This window comes from Macaca mulatta, chromosome 16 (genome assembly GCF_049350105.2).
Source record: "Macaca mulatta isolate MMU2019108-1 chromosome 16, T2T-MMU8v2.0, whole genome shotgun sequence".
NCBI classification, from domain to species: domain Eukaryota; kingdom Metazoa; phylum Chordata; class Mammalia; order Primates; family Cercopithecidae; genus Macaca; species Macaca mulatta.
The window spans coordinates 73,492,742-73,510,051 of NC_133421.1; the positions used below are offsets into that span (position 1 = coordinate 73,492,742).

Here is a 17,310-nt window from a genome sequence, read left to right on the forward strand (position 1 = left end):
TGTGGTGTGGTGGCAGCAAACTCTCTAAGAGTCTCTGTTCTCATCAGTCCCATGTATGGAGACACCAGGAAGTTGAATCTGGAGCGAGACAACCCAGACTTCCTGCCTATGTCCCACGGGCGCCCTCAGGTCCTCCCAGCTTGCCTGCTTTGCCCTGCTGTGAACTCATCCCTCATTGTCCCTGGGTTTTCAGAGGAGCATATGTAGTTTCTTTTTGGACTTCCTGGGATAGTAGCTGTGACTGCCCCTCCCCAGAGCTTGAAAAGGCAAGGGGATGATGAGGAGGGACAATCCAGGGGTCACTAAAACCTTGGGCAGCACTTGCTGGGTCTACTGGTTCCTGCCATTCTTCGCTGACTTCCAGGTCAAAGGGCTGGGAAGAAGGGAGGGAGCTAGACAGCTGGAACCAGCCAGGGAATATGGCAGCTCGCACCCCAGGCACTGAAGTGTAGCGAGGACAGGCACCATCACCCACTGGCAGCCTGGCCCTCCCGCGCTCAGGCCTCTTCACAATGGGGTGCATATGGTAAGTCGGTGGGTCTGAACCAACCCAAAACTGAGGGGCGAAGTGGAGTTTCAGTTTCAAAACCACTGTGGTGTGACAGCATGGAGCCCTGGCTGTGAAGAGGACCCCTCCCATTTTTCAATGGTGTGTCAGGGAACTGACACCCACTTCTAGCCCCCTACCCCCATCCGGGCCGAGGTACTCCGGGCTGGCCCTGTCCCCGCAAGCCCTCCCCATGGTGAGTTTGCACCCTTTCTGCGACAAATCCCCCAGCAGGCCACACAATAGAGAATCTGCATCTATTGAAACATGTTTAAAACGGGGTTGGTCACAACAGTCAGGATGGGCAGAAACGGGAGTAGGGGAGGGGAGTGGGGCCGCACCAGCCCCTGCCAGTGCCTGAGGCTGCAGCCTGGTGAGTGCTTTTGCTTCTGCTTCTCCACGCTGGTGGTTCGAGATGGTCCCAAGCCCCACTGGGGCAGGCCCTGCCTTGCCCTGCAGAGGCAGGGTGGCTCCACTTCCCCATCCCCTCCCCCATGGGCTGCAGGGGCATTTATGAGGCCCAACAGGTGGCACTGTGGCGCTCCTTCCTCCCTGTCTCCGTGGCTCAGAACCAGGTTAAGGATAGAGGTAGATGGGGAGAAGTGGGGGCCACACTGTCTCCGGTGGCAGTGAGGGAGCTTGGGACCCTGAGCGGGGCATGCTGACTCCTTGCTGGAGAAAAGGCACCTAGATAGGGAAGCTGGGCTTGGGAGCCTCCCAGGGGGTCCTGGGGTAAGGTGGGGATGGTGGCTGAACGAAGCAGGAAGCAGGGTGGTGGGCAGACCCCAATCCTGGTTCCCAAACCCTCACCGGCTGCGGGAGGAGGAGGAAGAAAGGAATCCTGGAGCAGAGCCCTGCCCTGGGCCCCTCCGCCTGAGCAAGCCTCATCCCCTTCCCACCTGGCCCCCACGCAAGCCCAGCTCCACCTCCTTCCCATCTTCCCCCTGCCGGCTCCAGGCCCTCCGCAGAGTGGGTGGAAGGTTGCAGAGGCCTCAGGCCGTCTTGGTGCCGGGGTCCACCTCCTTGTGGGCCCAGAGCTCCTTGTGTTGCTTGCGGCCAAACCCCTCGTCGTAGTTGCCTTTGCTCTTAAACAGCTGCTGGAAGTGGGGTTTGCAGTAGAACTCCCCGTGCAGCGCGGCATAGCTGCCCAGGCTGCAGAAGCCAAACGGCGTCAGGTCAGGCCAGGTCGGGGCTGGGTTGGCAGACGAGGCGGGGGCGGGCAGGGCAGGGGCGCACCTGAGCTTGGTGTGACAGTGCTTGCAGCAGAAGCAAGAGTTGTGGAAAATGAGCTTGTCAGCCACCAGCCGCTCCATGGGGTACACGGTCTTCTGGCAGGCGGCGCAGGTCTCCTTCACCTGGGCCCGCAGGCTGAAGGACTGTGCGGGAGGCTCAGCCAGGTGCTGCCCCAGTGCCCATCCCGCTCCCTCACACCCCTCCTCCCGCACACCGGCCCCAGGCCCCTACCTTGGAGCGCTGCACCGTGCTGCTGCCGCCGCCTTTGGCATCCTGAGGGAGAGGGGCGGTCAGGGCAGGAGCAGCTCCGGGAGGCCTTGGACCAGGGCTGCAGCCATCAGCCCAAGGCCTAGGGACGCGCCGCAGGGGGCAAAGGGGGCCGGCAAACTCTGGAGCCTCTCCCCTTTTCCCCAGGCCAGGCTCCCGTCTGGCGGGTCCTCCCACCCGGCCGGGCACTTACATGAGAGGGGGTGGCCTGGGCGGCTCCTGCAGCCTGGAACATGGCTTGTTGGAGGTGGAAGCCTCGGGTGGAGACGCGGCACCCGCTGGGTTCTGCAAGGGGAAGTCAGTCGGGAGGGCCCCGCCAGTCCGGCCCCAGCCTGCAGGGTGGGGGGTGTTGACAGGCAGGGGCTGGGGGGATTGCGGTTGGGACTTTCCCTAAGTCATTTCCTGTTGCTCTTGGTCTTGCCACTTCCGCCCCTCCCCCACCTCCCCCACCCCTGCTCCCCAGAGGCCGGGGTCCCGAGTGGCACCGTCCCTCGGAAGAACAAAGTTAGCGGGAGCTGAGGGGCCGCGGGCTCCCGCGCAGCCGCCGTGTGCGCCCCGCGGGCGGGGACCCCGCTTGGGGTGAGGGGAGGTCGGGACAGGCGGGGCCGCGATGAGAAGCCGCTGCCCCGACCTGACCCCGGCCCTCACTGCCCCGCGCCGCGCCCGGGCGTCCAGGCCTCGGCTGGGCAGCCCCTGGACAGCGCCCGAGGTCCCCGCCCGCCCCGCCCCTCGGTCCCGGACCTGGCCCCGCGCGGACCGGACCCCAGACCCCGACGCCGCGAACCCAGCCAGCGGGTCTCGGCTCCGCCCAGCCGGGGGCCGGACCTGAAGCGAGGACTCGAGACTGTGCGCCCCGGGCCAGAGCGGCTCGCGGACTCGCTGGGACCCCACGGGTGGCCCTCACCCCACACCCCTCGGCACCTCCCCTGGTTCCGGAGCCGGACGCGGCCCCTCCCCCCGCGGCTCTCACCAGGCCCGGCCTGGGCCGCGGGGCGGGATCTGTCTCCGGGGGCACACGGGTGCGATAAGGGCGCGGACGCGAGCTACCGCCGCTGCCAGTGGTCCCCGAGCGGCCGCCGCCGCCACCGCCTTATCGCTGCGCCGCCCCCGCCGGCCCCCGCCCCGCGCCCGCCCATTGGCTCCGCCGCGCCCGGAGCCGCCTCCGGGGCCCGGGCGCCGCCGCCGACCCCCCTCCGCGCTTTGTCTTCCCCTCGCCGCCGTCCCCGCCTTTGTCTGTCCCCAGCTCCGGCTCCGCGCTCCCGGCTCCTCAGCGCCCCGCGGGCCCCGCGCTCGCATGCCTTGGGCACCGGCCGCGCCGTCTGTCCATCCCGACGGTGACCCGGCATGGGGAAACGACGGTGGCGGGGACAGGATGGAAGGGCCGCGCTCCGCATCCCACGGGGAGGGGAGGAGTTCAGGCTGCGACGGCTGCGGTCGCAGGACACCGGGCACTCCCGGCCTGTCTCCGGGATAACCGGGCTGGGCCTGGGCCATTCACTGCTTCGGTTTCCCCCGGGTGGCCTCGCGCGCAGGCGCGGGCGCCCCATTCCCGCCCAGAGCTTTGGGGCCTCAGAGACCCAGCCGGGGCGACCCCGGAGCCTGGCCCAGGGTCCCTCGGGCCGCCGAGTCCTCCTGCCGCCAGGGGCCGCCCCCGCCCTCTTGCGGCCCACGAGGCTGGAGGCAGCGCCCGGGCACGCGGTCCCCAGGCCCGGCCGCGAGGCTGCGGGGAGCCTGGGGCGCTGGCTCGCTGAGGAGCCTGCACGAGGACCCGGCGGCTCCACCAGCCCTTGGCGCCTCTGCAACCCTGTGACGGGCTGGGGAGGCCGCTATGCGTGGTTCCCGGAGCACCCGTCCCCTGAGGCTTCAAGTCCTCACGTGTTTCTGGGGCGGAATTCTGTGGGCAGCAACCGCGACCCCTGGGGGCCGCCCCTCCAACAAGCGCGCTTCATTTCTCACGGGGAAGCCGCGGCCCAGAGAGCTGAGGTGACAGAGATCGGGCCGCAGAGCTGCTCCCTCCCTGCAGCCGCACAGCAGGCCAGAGGCATAGCAGGCGAGAGACAGAAGGCGAGGCCGGCGCCTTCCCGGGCACCAGGGACCGAGTGGCTTGGCCTGAAATCAGGCTAGAAGCTGCTCCGGGAAGCACAGCCCTGCGCCCAGAGCCTTCCCACACTGTGGCAGGAATAGCACTGGCGGCCCACGCGCTTGACAGGGAACAGAACAGCTCCCGCCCGATGCCTGGCAGGGGAGCAGGGAGGCTGCAGCTTCCCCAGCGCCCAGCTGTTTCCCAGGCTGGCGGGCTCCACGCACCGGCTCCGTGTCTCCTCTCCAGCCTTCTGTTCTCTCTAGAGGAAAATCTGCGTTTTGCCTGCACTGTGGGCCGACTCTCCAGTGGGGAGTGTCAGACCCTCTAAAGTGGCTGCCTCTCGGGAAAGCTTCCACACCTGTCCGATTCTCCAAAGGGGCTGCTTGATGCAAGAAACAGGAAGACCGGGGGGCACCATGAGCAGGGCTCACTGCCACTGGGCACAGTGAGGCCCCAGCATCCTGCCCAGGACGGGCCTGTGGGCTAAGCTGCAGATGGGCATTGAGGATGCCCCGAGAGCAAGGTGCAGAAGGCATCCGGAAGCAAAGGAAACTGATAACCAGCGTTAAAACAAACAAACAAACAAACAAAAAAGGGAACTTGGCTCAGCGGTGGCTCACGCCTTTAGTCCCAGCACTTTGGGAGGCAGAGGCAGGCAGATCACAAGGTCAGAAGTTCGAGACCAGCCTGGCCAACATGGTGAAATCCCGTCTCTACTAAAAATACGAAAATTATCCAGGCATGGTGTGTGTGCCTGTAATCCTAGCTACTTGGGAGGCTGAGGCAGGAGAACTGTTTGAACCTGGGAGGTGGAGGCTGCAGTGAGTCAAGATGAAGCCAGTACACTCCAGCCTGGGTGACAGAGCGACTCTGTCGGGTGGGGGGGTGGCAGGGCAGGGCGAAGGGAATTTGAGGTTTAAAGCAGGGGGAGGAGGACCGGAAATGAGGCCCCCTACTCCTCACTCACTCACCCCAGGCCCCATCCTAGCCCAAGGTGGGTGTCATTCCCTTCACCTTAGCCTCTCACTGCCCAAAGAAGCTTACTTTTCTTCTTTAAACTGCTGTTAAAATTGGGGAGGAAATGGAAAGCAAGGGCATCTGACGGTTCAGAACAGCTTTAGGTTAGAGGGCATTTGAGGTGCCTGAGCTGGGGGAGGGCCTTCCCCCTGAGAGACTGGGAGAAGGGTAAGCCGTGTGCCCTGGAAGCACTGCAGGGAGACTCATATTTGCACCCCCTTGCTCACACTCACTGGCGCCAGCCAGGATGGCAGGGACGGGCGGGGCTGGTTCTTAGGTTTCCTGCTCTTTGGGTGCTAGCACCCAGGGTAAGGAGACACCCAGGTCAGGTTGCAAGACAAACCCTTCTACCTCCTTTCCTGCCAAAGGCCGCCAGCATCCTCTGCCTCAATCTCAATCTTTGGACATTTTTAGCTCCAAAGTGGTTTGATGGCCACAGGCTAAAATTCATAGTCTTAAAATTTTAGTTAAGAGACAGATCTGTTATGGGTTTTCAAATAAACTGGTCTATCTAATGAAAGAGGTCACTGCTGAGCTTCCGTGAGCACCCATGGGCCTGCTCTTGGATGGCGGGACGACTCTCACCTGGAGCAGCACGGCCATCCCTGCAAGCACACACACCAGGAAGCAGCCTGTAGCCCCTGCGCTGATGCAGACACAATGCCATTCTCCAGCAGGGTCTCTGGAAATTTTAATTTGTTCTGATAACGAAACTAACACAGCATAAGGACTTAAGCCCTCAAGCTAGGCAAGACACTGATGGCCCTTGGAGAAAGCACCAGGGCAGCTGGCAGGAGGTGCTAAGATAGATTCTTGGTGGGAAAGGAATGAGGCACACACATAAACCGTGGGAAAGACTTAGGTGTCAGGGCCCAAGCCAGAAAAGGGATAAGGATGGACTGTCCCAGCCTTAGTCCGTGCTTAAACAGACAGAAATACCCTTCTCTGGAATTATGAGGGAGAGGTCTAGGGGAAGGGAGGCAGGTAGCTTACTACTTGCCCTTTCACTGACCTATAGGATCTGAGAGCAAAGTTAAGTAGAATGAGGCTGGTCGCAAGCATTGGGAAGAGGTGGCGGTCCTCAGGGTTAAGAAGTCAAACCCTGGGCTTGGAATTCGGCTCCCAGAGCTAGAGCAGCATCTCTTCCTTCTGTAGAGGAGGTCACCTGAGCTCATAGGACTGGGAATGTCGGCTTTGGACCCTCTTGATCCCTGCTTGTTGAGATTTCCTTGTGTCCCAAAAGCCTTGGAGCAGTGAAGTGTCTCTCCAGGATTTCTTTCCCAATCAGTCAGCAGCCAACTTTCCTGGAAGAATGTCCTTTCTACCCAATCTGCCCAGGAGGGCGGGAATGTGGCCAGCCCTCAGGAAGGTTCTGCGTCCCTGGCTGGAGAATGCGCACAGTTTGCAGAGGCTCAGAACTCCCAATCATCCACCTCCAGCTCTTCCAGGTTTGTTACCAGGCCAAAGATTCCACTATGGTCCTGAGACTGGCTGCTCTCAAAATTGGTGATGGGGGTGACAGGACGAAGCAATTCAGGCAAAGCCTCTGAGGCACGTCGCTTGATCTGGGGGAGAAGAGAGAGGTGGGTGACAGATCCTGTTGCTCTGGGTCCCAGGACACCATGGGGCAAGGACCCATGGCCTGGTGGCAGACGGGCTGTCGGAGCCAACTCTACGAGAGGAAGGAGCAGTGCCTTTCAGGGGCTTCGGAAGCAGGGTAATTTCTCTCATTCAAAGGGAGGGGAAAGAAAGCTAAAGGGATTGTGAATCGTTAGAACCAGAATGACTAGAACCAGAACCAGAACGAAGGGGCTACGGTACCTGCTTGAAGAAAGAGTGGTTCAGGAGGGTGCTGGCACTGGGCCTGGAGGGAAAGGGGAGGAGAGACCGCAGCGTCACTGCCGTGTCCCCAGCTTCCTGAAATCCTGCCACTTATACCTCAGCCTCCGGTCCCCTCTCCCTCTCCCTCAGCTCATGGGAAACAGTAGCCAGAGCTCCCCAAGCTGGCCTCTGACACACCCAGGAGCTGATCCCTCCTGTATATAGCTCCAGATTCCCCTGCAGAACCTTTGAGAGGTGCATCCCTTCACACCCTGGCCTTACCCTCCTGAGCACCCTCTGCTCTCCCGAAGCCCAGACCCAGGCCAGCAGGAATACCTGGCATCCGGGTTGCGCTGAAGGCACTGCTCCACAAAGTGGTGGAAGTAGGGGGAGAAGGTTCGGTGGTAGGGGTGGGAAGGCGAGTCGCCATTGGAGGGCCGTGGGGTGCTGGTGGTCAGGCTGTCACTCAGGCCAGAGTTGGCCACTGAGCGCGAAGGGCTCATGGTCAGCTCCTCGGCAGGGATGGTGCTGGTATCCAACAGGCAGGGCACTGTGCCGTTTAGTTTCTCTAGCAGCATCTGGGGAGGACAGAACCAGGACCTGGGCTGGAGGGGGGTCCCTGGAAGGCCTGAGTCTCTTCACAAATACACTTTTCCCAATATACAAATGTGATCATTTGAGAGCAGAAAAAGATGGAAGTGGAGTAAGTCCAATTTTCCCAAAGAAACGCTGGTCACTGGCATGGCAGGTCCGCCCTAGCCAGGCCAACGTGAAAGGAGAGGGGTTGCACAAAAGTACCCGCTTTTTGCCATGGCTGGAAAGCAGGGCTCACAGTTTCCTCTCCCTTTACAAGGCATCAAATTCCTTTTACTGTAGAGTCCTCACCCTAGAGGGGAGGAGCAGCCAGATGAACCTGCTTTGAAGCGCAGCTGTCTGCCATGCCCAGGCGGATCCAATGAGGTCTGAGAGGCAGTCCCTGCAGTGCCACAGCCTGGGCTGTCACTGCAGCAGGCCACACGGGAGCAAGATGCCCAAAGGGAGGCCAGGCTGGGGTGGCTGTTCCAAAGTACCCTAACTCAACACATAAAACCAGCCCCATCTGGGGACTGTTGTCCTCGTGGAAGTCCTCATGACCGCATAAGCTGTCCAAGCCAGAAACCTGGAAATTGCTCTAGAGCTGCACTAATGTGAGAGCCACTAGCCACTTGTGGCTATTTCGATTTAAATGAGGTTTAAAATTCAGTCCCTCGGTCTCACTGGTCACCTTCTAAATGCTCGACAGCCACACAGTCTCATGGCCGCCACGCTGGACAGCGCAGCCACAGAAGCCCTCCTTCCCTGCAGCAAATTCTAGTGGACGGCGCTGCTTCTAGGCCTGGACCTCTTGTTTACCCCCAGTCACCTTTCAATTCTTTCCTGAGCATCCTCTGTCACTGAATTATTTTACTGAGATCTCCTAGATTCCTCACACAGACTTCCATACCCTGCTAACCGATCTACTGGATCTAATCCATCTGCTGGGTTGATCTCTGTAAATGAGCTATCTTATGCTGTCACTTCTGTGCTTACAATCCTCAGTGCTGCTCCACAGGCTTTAGGACAGGAACCAGTGCTCTGAAGTGGCATCAAAGCCCTTCACAATGTACCCTTGCTTCCTTCTGCAGCCTGTCACCTGGCGGCCCCCAAGAAGCACTGCACCTTGGCCATTTACACCATTTACACCTCCTTGCTGTTCTCCAGGTCCTGTGTTTTCTAGACTCTGGGTCTCTGCACATTCTGCTGTCTGCCGAGAAGAGTGTCCTAGTTCCTCCTCCACACAGGTGACTGCTGTCTGCCTTCCAACTCAAGGCTGCCTCCTCCCAGGACCTCCCTGGGCCCCTGCTCTGGGGAGCTGCACTCTGGCCACCATCCAGCTGCCCCTACCACCGGGCAAGCAGCCTGTGGGTTCCGGAGTGGCTTACTCAGAGCCTGCACCCTGCCCCATCCCAGTTCTAGGCCATACTCCAAGTACCTGGGACCCAGGTAATCCTTGCCCAAATGACCCCAAATCCATTTTCTGGATTTAATGAGGCTTGGATAAGCCTCTTCCCTGGGTCTGTTTTCCCAAGGGTAGACTGTGCCACTGACTGTGCACCCTTGGATCCGAGGGTGGCCAGAGGACAGGCATCTGGAGGGGCATGAACAGAAGCTGAACTTACAGAATGGGGGTTCCAAAGGTGTTGGCTGAAATGTGGTTGGCATGGAACTCTGAGAACTGTGGGAATTCTAAATTAGAAACTGACCTTCCAGGTATATTTATCCAAGTAGGAGGATAGAACATATTTTATACATTTATAAAAACTGGTTAGCTTAATGTATATGTTTTAAATAGACATGTAGCGTGTGGGCCTCCATTTGCACCCCTGTTCCTGGGATCGCCTCCCCAAGCTGGCCTCCCTTACCACCGCATTTGCCACAGGAAGTAAACAAAGAGTGAGTCCACCATCCCCCACTGGGTGGGACTTCTTGAAGGAAAAGACAGGGTCTTTCATCTTAGTATTCCTGGTCTGTGTCCTGAGTGTGAGAGACACTCAATGAACATCTGTGGAAGGCAGGCAGGCAAGAAGGAAACCAATGGGCGGCAGGCTTACCTGGGTGGCAGGCATATCCTTAAAGGGGACGTGGCCGTTTGCCAGTTCACAGGCTGTGATTCCCACACTGTAGATGTCAGATTTGGCATCATAACCCTGGAGATTCTAAGCCAGGAACAAAAAGCCACAGATGACCCCATTTGGTCTTTGTTCTTAGAAAAAGGGTAGAACTTAGGAGAGGAAAAGGATGGCTGTCTCCAAATCAGGACCCGCTGCTAATGACTCGCCTTGCCTGTGCTACTGAAGACTAACTGCTATTTTACCACCTGCAACTGTTTGGCGATGCTCTGTAAGGAGCTCAAGTGCCAGCCCTAGGTTCCTGCTTAGCACAGGGATCCAGAGAGCAGCAAACATTTCCAAAATGCTCACCCTTCTAATAGGGTGCCAAGGGTCCCTAAAGGGAGCTGAAATAGCATCCAGTAGAGGTTAGGACCCCCTGGGAAGAACCACATCCATCTGCAATGGACAGGCGCTGCCCACGCTGAGGGCTCCCTACCTCCAGGAACCCCTTTACCCCACTGGGAGGTTGAGAGCCCCCGACCCCAGGCAATGCCTGAACGCTCCCTTGGGAATCATGAGTTGGGTAGGGGAGCTCCTCTGGGCCCATGCACAGACCTGCTGGAGGACCTCGGGGCTGAGCCACGGCAGAACCTTGACACTGTACTTTGGAAAATCGTGGACCACTCGCTGCCGCTGCCCATGGCTTATCATGCTGAGGTTGCTGCGCAAACCAGACAGGTAGACCTTCCCATCCAGAGAGATCAGGATGTGGCTGGCTTTGACACTCCTGGGGAAGCAGGGAGGGTGTCATGGAGAGCAGGAGCCCCTCCTGCTACAAACTTTTGGTCTTCACACGCTCCACCCGGCCAGCTGTCTCCTGTGTGCATGGGTTATACATGTATATGTGTATTTTACATATACATAACCATGTTTTTGTTTTTATTGAGATAGAGTCTCACTCTGTTGCCAGGCTAGAGTGCAGTGGCTCAATCTAGGCACACCGCAACCTCTGCCTCCTGGGTTCAAGCAATCCCTATGCCTCAGCTATCCAAGTAGCTGGGATTACAGGTATGCACCACCACGCCCCGCTAAATTTTTTTTTTTTTTTTTGAGATGGCGTCTCTCTGTCACCCAGGCTGGAGTGCAGTGGCGCGATCTCGGCTCACTGGAAGCTCCGCCTCCCTTCTGGGGACAAACACTCACACTACCCCTAACCAACACACATGTGAATGGTGACATCCACACATGTCCCCTGATGGGTCTGCATGAGGGTTTCTTTAGGGTGTACATCCAGAAGTGGCATTGATGGTTCTGGTTCCACAACCCTGACTGGCAGCACTAGCCATCTTCCACCACCTGGACAGGAGGCTCCCTGTCCTTGCCACACTGGGACTCGCCCATCCTCCCACCTGCTGCCAGGCTCATGTGCATAAGGTGACATCTTGTTTTTCATTTGCTTTTCTCTGATTGAAGATTTGAGTGGCTCTTCCCATGATGGGCTTGTCTTGGGGTTTCCTCTTTTGTAGACTTCTGATCTTTGACCCATTTTTCTTGCTTTGCTGTCCATTTCTTGTTGATTTGCAAGATTTCCCTGTTACTAATCTCCTGTGTTGACAAAGCTCATATCATCTGGTCTGTCACTTGTTTCTTCACCTTTTTCACTGTATCTTGCATTGGATAGAAATCTTCTTGATCTAATCAAATTCATCAATCTTTTGTCTTATGTTTTGTGCTTCTAAAATGTTGAGAAATTATTATATGCTTCAGGTCACAAAAACATTTTCTCACATTTCCTTCTATTTAAGTCTGTAGTTTTACGTTTTACATAGAAGCCTTTAATCCAGCTGGAGTCCTCCTCTGTGTGAGGAGTTAGGTAGGGGTCCAGTTTTACCATTTTCCCTATTATGAGCTGATCTCCTGACACCATCTACTAAGCTATCTGTCTTCACCCTGGTCTCTCAGCATAAGACTGACTCTGGGGCACAGAAAGGAGGCAGAGGGTGGAGTACAAAGGTCCACATCAGATGTTCCTCTCACACAACACTCAGGACCACGCTGCTCAGCAAAGAGAAAGTCAGTGGCTTCAGCATTAACAGGCTGAAGCCTGTTAGACCATCCCCCAAGTCAGTGGCAAGGTCAGAATCCAGATCCTCCTTCTTTTTTTTTTTTTTTTTTTTTTTTAAGATAAAAGTCTCACTCTGCCACCTAGGCTGGAGTATAATGGTGTGATCTCCAATCACTGCAACCTCCGCCTCCTGGGTTCAAGCGATTCTCCTGCCTCAGCCTCCCTAGTAGCTGGGACTACAAGCGTGTGCCACCACACCCAGCTAATTTTTGTATTTTTAGTAGAGACAGGGTTTCACTATGTTGACCAGGCTGGTCTTGAACTCCTGACCTTGTGATCCACCCTCCTTGGCCTCCCAAGCGCTGGGATTACAGGTGTGAGCCACCACGCTGGGCCCTTTTTCTTTTCAGAGCAAAGAGATCCTCAGCAAGAATCCAGATCCTTGATTTTAAACTCTGGCTTCATTAACTTTAGTCAAACTTCACCTGTTTACCTGAAGGCTCAGGGGCACAGCTACCCACTCTAATCATGGGAAAGGCCACCTAAGAACGCACCTGTGTACATAGCCCATGTGGTGGATGTAGTCGAGGGCCTTCAGGACCCCCTGCAGAATGTAAGCGATCGCCAGCTCATTCATGCCATCCATGAAGTGTGTACAGATGAGATCCTTTGCAGAACCTGGAGAAAAGAATTGCACGGAGGCAGTGAAAGGTAATGGAGGAGGAAAACAGGCAATCTGACAACAGAGTCCCAGTAACCCCTTTCTACCAAGAACCCTTTCCCACTCACCATATGCCATGAATGATGTGACAACCCACAGCTCATTGTCTGCAATAAAAGTGGCTCGATATGGCACAATATTAGGATGGTTGAAGAGTTTGGAGACATGCAGCTCACCCTGGAAGCAATGATGAAGCTGAAGTCAGAACCAAATGGCCCTGAAGGATGCTGCTCAACACGAAGGTGCCAGCATGGACAATAGGGGGACCTGGCACTTTCTGGGTGTTCTCAGAGTCCTAGGAGCAGCCTAAGCAGGTGCCTGTCAACATAGGAAAAACAAGGCCCTGCTGCCCCTGCAGGGACCCAGCACTGCTTTGCCTCTGCCAAACAGGGAAACTGTCAACAACAGAGGGTGCCAGCACACCGACTCAGAGATGATGAAGGCAAACTCTTGACTGAAGACTTCTGAAGTTACAAGCTTATCTCAATTTCAAGGGTCAACGTACAGAATTCCTCTTTAAGATAAGAAAACAAAAAATATTTTGTTGTTGTTATTTGGAGAGACAAGGTCTCACTGTGTTGTTGCCCAGGCTGGTCTCAAACTCCCGGGCTCAAGCAATCCTTCTGCCTCAGCCTCCCAAAGTGCTAGGATTACAGGTGTGAGCCACCAAGCCACTGTACCTGGCCAAAAATGTTTTTCTTTTTTCTTTCTTTGAGACAGGGTCTTGCTCTGTCACCCAGGCTGGAGTGCAGTGGTGTGATCTTGTCTCACTGCAGCCTCAACTTCCCAGGCTCAAGTCATCCTCCCACCTCAGCCTCGCTGGTGGCTGCGACCACAGGTGGACGTCACCATACCTAGCTAATTTTTTGTATTTTTTTGTAGAGACAGGGTTTCGCCATGTTGCCTAGGCCTGCTTTGGCCTCCCAAAGTGCTGGGATTACAGGCATGAGCCACCATGCCCAGCCCAAAACTATGTTTCTATTGTAAAAGAAAACATGGCCGGGCATGGTGGCTCACGCCTGTAATCCCAGCACTTTGGGAGGCGAGGCGGTGGATCACTTGAGCCCAAGAGTTGAAGACCAGCCTGGGCAACATGGCGAAACCCCATCTATACTAAACATACAAAAAATTAGTTGAGCATGGTGGTGCACGCCTCTAGTCCCAGCTACTCTGGAAGCTTCAGTGGTAGAATCACCTGTGCCTGGAGAAGTCGAGGCTGTGGTGAGCTGTGATTGCACCACCGCACTGCAGCCTAGGCAACAGAGCCAGACCTTGTCTCAAATAAAAAAAGAAAGAAAGAAAACATAGTTGATGGAGGAAAAGGCCAGCTGAGACCCACCAAACTACTATGAACAGATGAACAGGTCCTAGAGCACCATCAGGTAACCACCAATTTAGAAAAAGTTGTAAATGAAGGAGGGGAGGGGCGCAACTAACGCTACTGAAGAAAAACTGTCCCAGGCTCTGAATCTAAGCTGGCATCAGGAAAGGAGAGTCTAATTCCCAGGCACTTACTAGACTCACAGTCTCTCTCCATTTTGTTTTGTTTTGTTTTTTGAGCCAGGGACTCAGTCTATCACCCAGGCTAGAGTTTGGTAGTGCAATCTCAAACTCTTGGGCTCAAGTGATCTGCCTGCCTTACCCTCCCAAAGTGTTGGGATTACAGGCATGAGCTACCATGCCTCGCCCCTCTCTCAGTTTAACAAGACAGTGGCTACTTGCTTCTCGAATAGAAAGGAATGTCAGGACTGGACATGGTGACTCACACCTGTAATCCTAGCACTTTGGGAGGCCGGAGCAACTTGATTGCTCAAGCTCAGGAGTTTGAGACCAGCCTGGGCAAGATGGTGAAACCCTGTCTCTACAAAAAATACAAAAATTAGCCAGGTGTGGTGTGCCTATAGTCCCAGCTATTTGGGGGGCTGAGGCAGGAGAATCACTTGAGCCTAGCAGGTTAAGGCTGCAGTGAGCTGTGCTGCTGCCACTGTACTCCAGCCAGGGCAATAAAATGAGACCCTGTCTCAAAAAAAAAAAAAAAGAAGCCAGACGCGGTGGCTCACGTTTATAATCACAGCACTTTGGGAGACCAAGGCAGGCGGATCACCTGAAGTCAGGAGTTTGAGACCAGCCTGGCCAACATGAAGAAACCCCATCTTTACTAAAAATACAAAAGTTAGCCGGTTGGGAGGCCGAGGCAGGCGGATCATAAAGTCAGGAGATCGAGACCATCCTGGCTAATACGGTGAAACTCCGTCTCTACTAAAAATACAAAAAAATTAGCCGGGCGTGGCAGCGTGCGCCTGTAGTCTCAGCTACTTGGGAGGCTGAGGCAGGAGGATGGTGTGAACCTGGGAGGTGGAGCTTGCAGTGAGCAGAGATCTTGCCACTGCACTCCAGCCTGGACAACAGAGCGAGACTCTGTCTCAAAAAAAAAAAAAAAAAAAGTTAGCCAGGCGCAGTGGTGTGCGCCTATAGTACTAGCTACTTGGGAGGCTAAGGCAGGAGAATCACATGAACCCAGGAGCTGAGATTGTGCCACTGCACTCCAGCCTGGGTGACAGAGTGAGAATCTGTCTCAAAAAAAAAAAAAAAAAAAAAGAAAAGAAAAAGAAAAAGAAAACGAAAGGAACATCAGGCAAATAAGATGCTGAGAGCCAGAAGATGGCCACTGGTGGCAGGGCAGGCGCCTTGCAACTGGAAGAAGATGGCCTGGATTTTAATCCTGCCTCTGCCATGAGCAAGTTACTTAGCTTCTCTCCAAATAATAAATAAATGAATAAAGGAGCCAGAAGGGAGTGTTTGGAGAAGAAAAGTGAAATGTAAATTAGCCTGAGCCCAGTCCTTAGTGCCAAATGGCCAGGATTCTCCACTGAAAGCTTCCGTACTTCCGAAGGTTTACTCTCCCTTCATTTCTTTGTAATTCCTTGTAATTATTATCAGAGCCAAGAGCCCACCCTCCCTCCAGGTGACACACTCATGGTTTATTACCTGCAAGAATGTTACCATCTCATTGGAACAAGCTTCTAGGTTAATCCTCCGTACAGTCACATACTCTCCCGTTGGTTTGTACCTCGCTAGATTCACAGTCATCAGGTCCTCAAATCCTTTGCCTAAAAGAAAAGAGGAATGCCATACACAAGGACAAGAACAACAAAGGGTTTTTAAACATTTTTCCTTAAAAAAGGGACTTGATTTCAAAAGAAACTTAATGTTAAATTTTTCACTACTGTTACTTTTTTTTTTTCCTTTTCCCAGCAGAATTTAACTGTTACGTTCATGGCTCACATTTCTTGATTTTTCTCCCATCAGTTCCTTCTCAGCCAACCTTTCTGACTCACTGTGGCCAGGACACCAGAAACATGCAGCCACAAAGGAAAGATGGCAAAAAGAGCTTCTCTCCTGGAAGTTTGATCTCTTCCCATACTCGGCAGGAAAAAACAGAGGAGACCCACAGAAGCAAGTCTGTGCCCATGAATCCTCCTAACTAGCGGAGAGCCTCTGCTGTACACACATCTGGGGCTGCTGAGAAAGCTGCAGCAGCCCCTGGAGCAGGAGAGCAGGAGAGTAAGGACGGTGCCTGCGCATACCTATCACAGTGAGCAGCTCGTAACACCCTCCCTCTGGCAGAAAGCTACTCATGACCTCCTGTTTAGAGAAGGATGCTATTGACTCTGAGCTCGCATCATTGGTCTAAAAAAGAAAAAAAAAATAGGTTAGTAGAGAAAACTGGGGGTGGGATGGGAGTGTGGTGAAGGTGGTAATTCAGACCCACGAGGAGACTGGCATCCAAACACACACACAAATCCCGACTTGGTGCCAACACTATTTGAAGAGAAACAAAACATCACATTCAGTGTAGTAATCAGCACTAATATCAGAACAAGTGTTAGGGCTGTCTATAAACAGGGAGACAAGGACCTGTTCCCATCAACCGTTAATCTGCTTGTCCTTTCCAACGATCAATGCATTTGCTAAAACCTATGAAATTCTCACTTGGAGAAGGGATGTCTAGAGAATAAAAGCATGTTTGGAAAAGAGAAGCAGGTAGAGAGGTAGGGGTTCTCTTGAATTTCCTGATGCATTAGGATCCTAGTTTTAAGGTCCTGACCACAAGATCCCAAAAGGTCAAATACTGAATCTTGCTCTAGTGAAAATGTGGCCAGGAGTAGCCCCTCTTTAGCAAACCAAGAGCCCGGGCCAGTCATTGCCTGCATTTCCAGTGAAGTGGGAGAACCACTGATGCCCTGAGCTGCAGGCAAGGCACAGAGCTATCAGGTCTCAGGCATCATCCAGGCAGTCGACGTGGCCTGCTCCCTTTTTCCTGCCCACGTGTGCTGTGAGTGAAGCTGGAGTCTAGCCATTTAGGATGTGTCACAACTCTGGCCTCTGAGGTCCTAGAGGAAGGTGTCCAACCATGTCTGAGTTTGTGCAAAACACACAGCAGACCAACAGCTCTTCTTTCAGGTTAATGGACTGTTTCCTTCTTCCAGACCTAAATTTATGTGTATGATTTAGGGACTGTGACTGCTTTTCTTTTTTTTTAGATTCTCTTTCTTTAGATGCACATCTAACTGAAACGGAGAAACCTGGGCCAGCTCATGTTTCATGTGCTACACTCACAAACCTGACCTCCAGGCAGAAAAAGTCCTTTGGGAAAGTATGAGAGGCTCCTGGCCCAGCACTATCCAGAAGAGCACGAGCTGAGAGTGTTCTGACAAGGCGGTGCTTGAACAACTCTTTGGGAAGCGGCTCTGCAGAGGAAACCATAAAGATGACAGTGCTCTATACCTGTTAGATGACCAGGGTATACTTTTGCACATGATCTCCTCCGTAGCTCAGTGAAGTAGCCAGGACAGATCTTATCTCCACTTTTCACTAACAAAAACGAGGGCCAAGGAGATTAAGTGACTTGCTAAAAATCAAAGC

The 17,310-nt window shown here is 54.7% G+C and overlaps 3 protein-coding genes across 57 annotated transcripts in view; 1 reads left to right on the top strand and 2 right to left on the bottom strand.

Annotated features, from left to right (window-relative positions):
* Positions 1-790: 790 nt before the first annotated feature.
* LIMD2 (LIM domain containing 2) lies at positions 791-3,111 on the bottom strand. 6 transcript variants are annotated; one of them, XM_028835762.2, is made up of 5 exons: positions 3,018-3,111; positions 2,241-2,379; positions 2,012-2,053; positions 1,784-1,923; positions 791-1,699 (listed from the first exon to the last, which is right to left on the bottom strand). In XM_028835762.2, exons 2-5 carry the CDS (start codon positions 2,280-2,282, stop codon positions 1,540-1,542), a joined length of 384 nt encoding a protein of 127 aa, XP_028691595.1. In that variant the 5' UTR covers positions 2,283-2,379; positions 3,018-3,111; the 3' UTR covers positions 791-1,539.
* An 83-nt stretch (positions 3,112-3,194) lies between these two features.
* Positions 3,195-5,667, top strand: LOC144335864 (uncharacterized). Its single transcript, XM_077972427.1, has one exon. The coding sequence runs from the start codon at positions 3,392-3,394 to the stop codon at positions 4,169-4,171; it is 780 nt and encodes a 259-aa protein (XP_077828553.1). The 5' UTR covers positions 3,195-3,391; the 3' UTR covers positions 4,172-5,667.
* A 154-nt stretch (positions 5,668-5,821) lies between these two features.
* Positions 5,822-17,310, bottom strand: part of STRADA (STE20 related adaptor alpha) — a 39,254-nt gene continuing 27,765 nt past the window's right edge. For 24 of the 50 annotated variants that reach the window (XM_077972407.1, XM_077972405.1, XM_077972397.1 and 21 more), the window contains 9 exons: positions 15,972-16,074; positions 15,373-15,494; positions 12,453-12,561; positions 12,218-12,341; positions 10,214-10,385; positions 9,599-9,703; positions 7,305-7,546; positions 6,969-7,011; positions 5,822-6,819 (listed from right to left, as the gene is read on the bottom strand). In XM_077972407.1, the coding sequence (XP_077828533.1) occupies positions 6,601-6,819; positions 6,969-7,011; positions 7,305-7,546; positions 9,599-9,703; positions 10,214-10,385; positions 12,218-12,341; positions 12,453-12,561; positions 15,373-15,494; positions 15,972-16,023 (1,188 nt within the window). In that variant the 5' untranslated portion in view covers positions 16,024-16,074 and the 3' untranslated portion in view covers positions 5,822-6,600. The remainder of the gene's footprint in view (positions 6,820-6,968; positions 7,012-7,304; positions 7,547-9,598; positions 9,704-10,213; positions 10,386-12,217; positions 12,342-12,452; positions 12,562-15,372; positions 15,495-15,971; positions 16,075-17,310) is intronic. The other 26 variants (XM_077972418.1, XM_077972412.1, XM_001116286.5 and 23 more) reach the window with 3 other exon arrangements.